Raw genomic sequence first — 898 nt, 5'->3', positions numbered from 1 at the left:
TATATATTGTACAAAAAAAAAAAGTGTGTGTATATGTATATATATATTGACCTATACGTTGGGGTAAACTAGAAAAGATAAACATGAAAGCTGAAACAAAAAGCAGAATGCTCTGGGATGCAGGGAAGTTTATGGAGAATAAGGCCTGGAACTCAAGGGGTTAAATCAGTGTTTCCCTTACATAAGGGCATTTTTGAGGGTACCGTTCCTGATCTATTGCCATTTTATGTTTCTAGGAGGTGCTGTAGGGGGATTATTGGGCGCCTGGATGTCCAGCGGTCAGTTCAAGCCGGTCCCTCAGATTCTTATGGAGATGCCCCCCATCCAGCAGCAGAACCTGTGTGACAACGTCTACGCCATCATCGGCAACCTGGACTGGACCGACGCTAGTCATCTCATCATGCTGGTCATGGGCAATGCCTCTTTACAACAGAATGTGGCAGCAGCGCTCATCAACTTCGTGTCCCAGGAGCTGAAAGCAGAGATCCAGTATGGAGACTAGAGGGCTGCGCAGCCTGCATTGCATTGAATGCCGACACTGTGATAAATGAGCCGACACTGTGAAGAAAGAGGGAGACGCTGTAATTGGGTCTTCTACTGAGGAAGATTTTACTGTATTTTGGAAGTGACGCATTTAAATCGGAACTCCAGGATGTGCAAGAATTAACCCTTGCAGTGAGGCTACCACAGCACTGCAAGGGTTAACTGCTCGTTTTGGTCTAGGGGATATACTTAACTGATCCTTGATCCTCTCTGGGTGCTGGACCAGTCCCTGCAGCCTCTTCTTCCCCCGGCGGTCTAAGCCCCACTGACATCATCACGTCTATGCAAGGTCCATTCACTTGCATTAAGGTGCCCACACACCTTGTGATAATCGTACGATAATCGCGGGAAATCC

General features: G+C 47.2%; 1 protein-coding gene across 1 annotated transcript in view; it reads left to right on the top strand.

The window, feature by feature from the left end:
• The window catches only part of CUNH19orf12 (chromosome unknown C19orf12 homolog), a 4,178-nt gene extending 3,656 nt beyond the window's left edge, over positions 1 to 522 (top strand). Inside the window, exon 2 of the mRNA XM_018553158.1 lies at positions 237 to 522. Coding sequence (XP_018408660.1) covers positions 237 to 502 — 266 coding nt within the window. The 3' untranslated portion in view covers positions 503 to 522. The remainder of the gene's footprint in view (positions 1 to 236) is intronic.
• Positions 523 to 898: the final 376 nt, after the last annotated feature.

This window comes from Nanorana parkeri, unplaced genomic scaffold (assembly GCF_000935625.1).
Source record: "Nanorana parkeri isolate BGI_ZX_2015 unplaced genomic scaffold, ASM93562v1 scaffold6, whole genome shotgun sequence".
Taxonomy (NCBI): domain Eukaryota; kingdom Metazoa; phylum Chordata; class Amphibia; order Anura; family Dicroglossidae; genus Nanorana; species Nanorana parkeri.
Note: the sequence above shows the minus strand (reverse complement) of the source record. Positions and strands in the feature narration are given on the sequence as shown.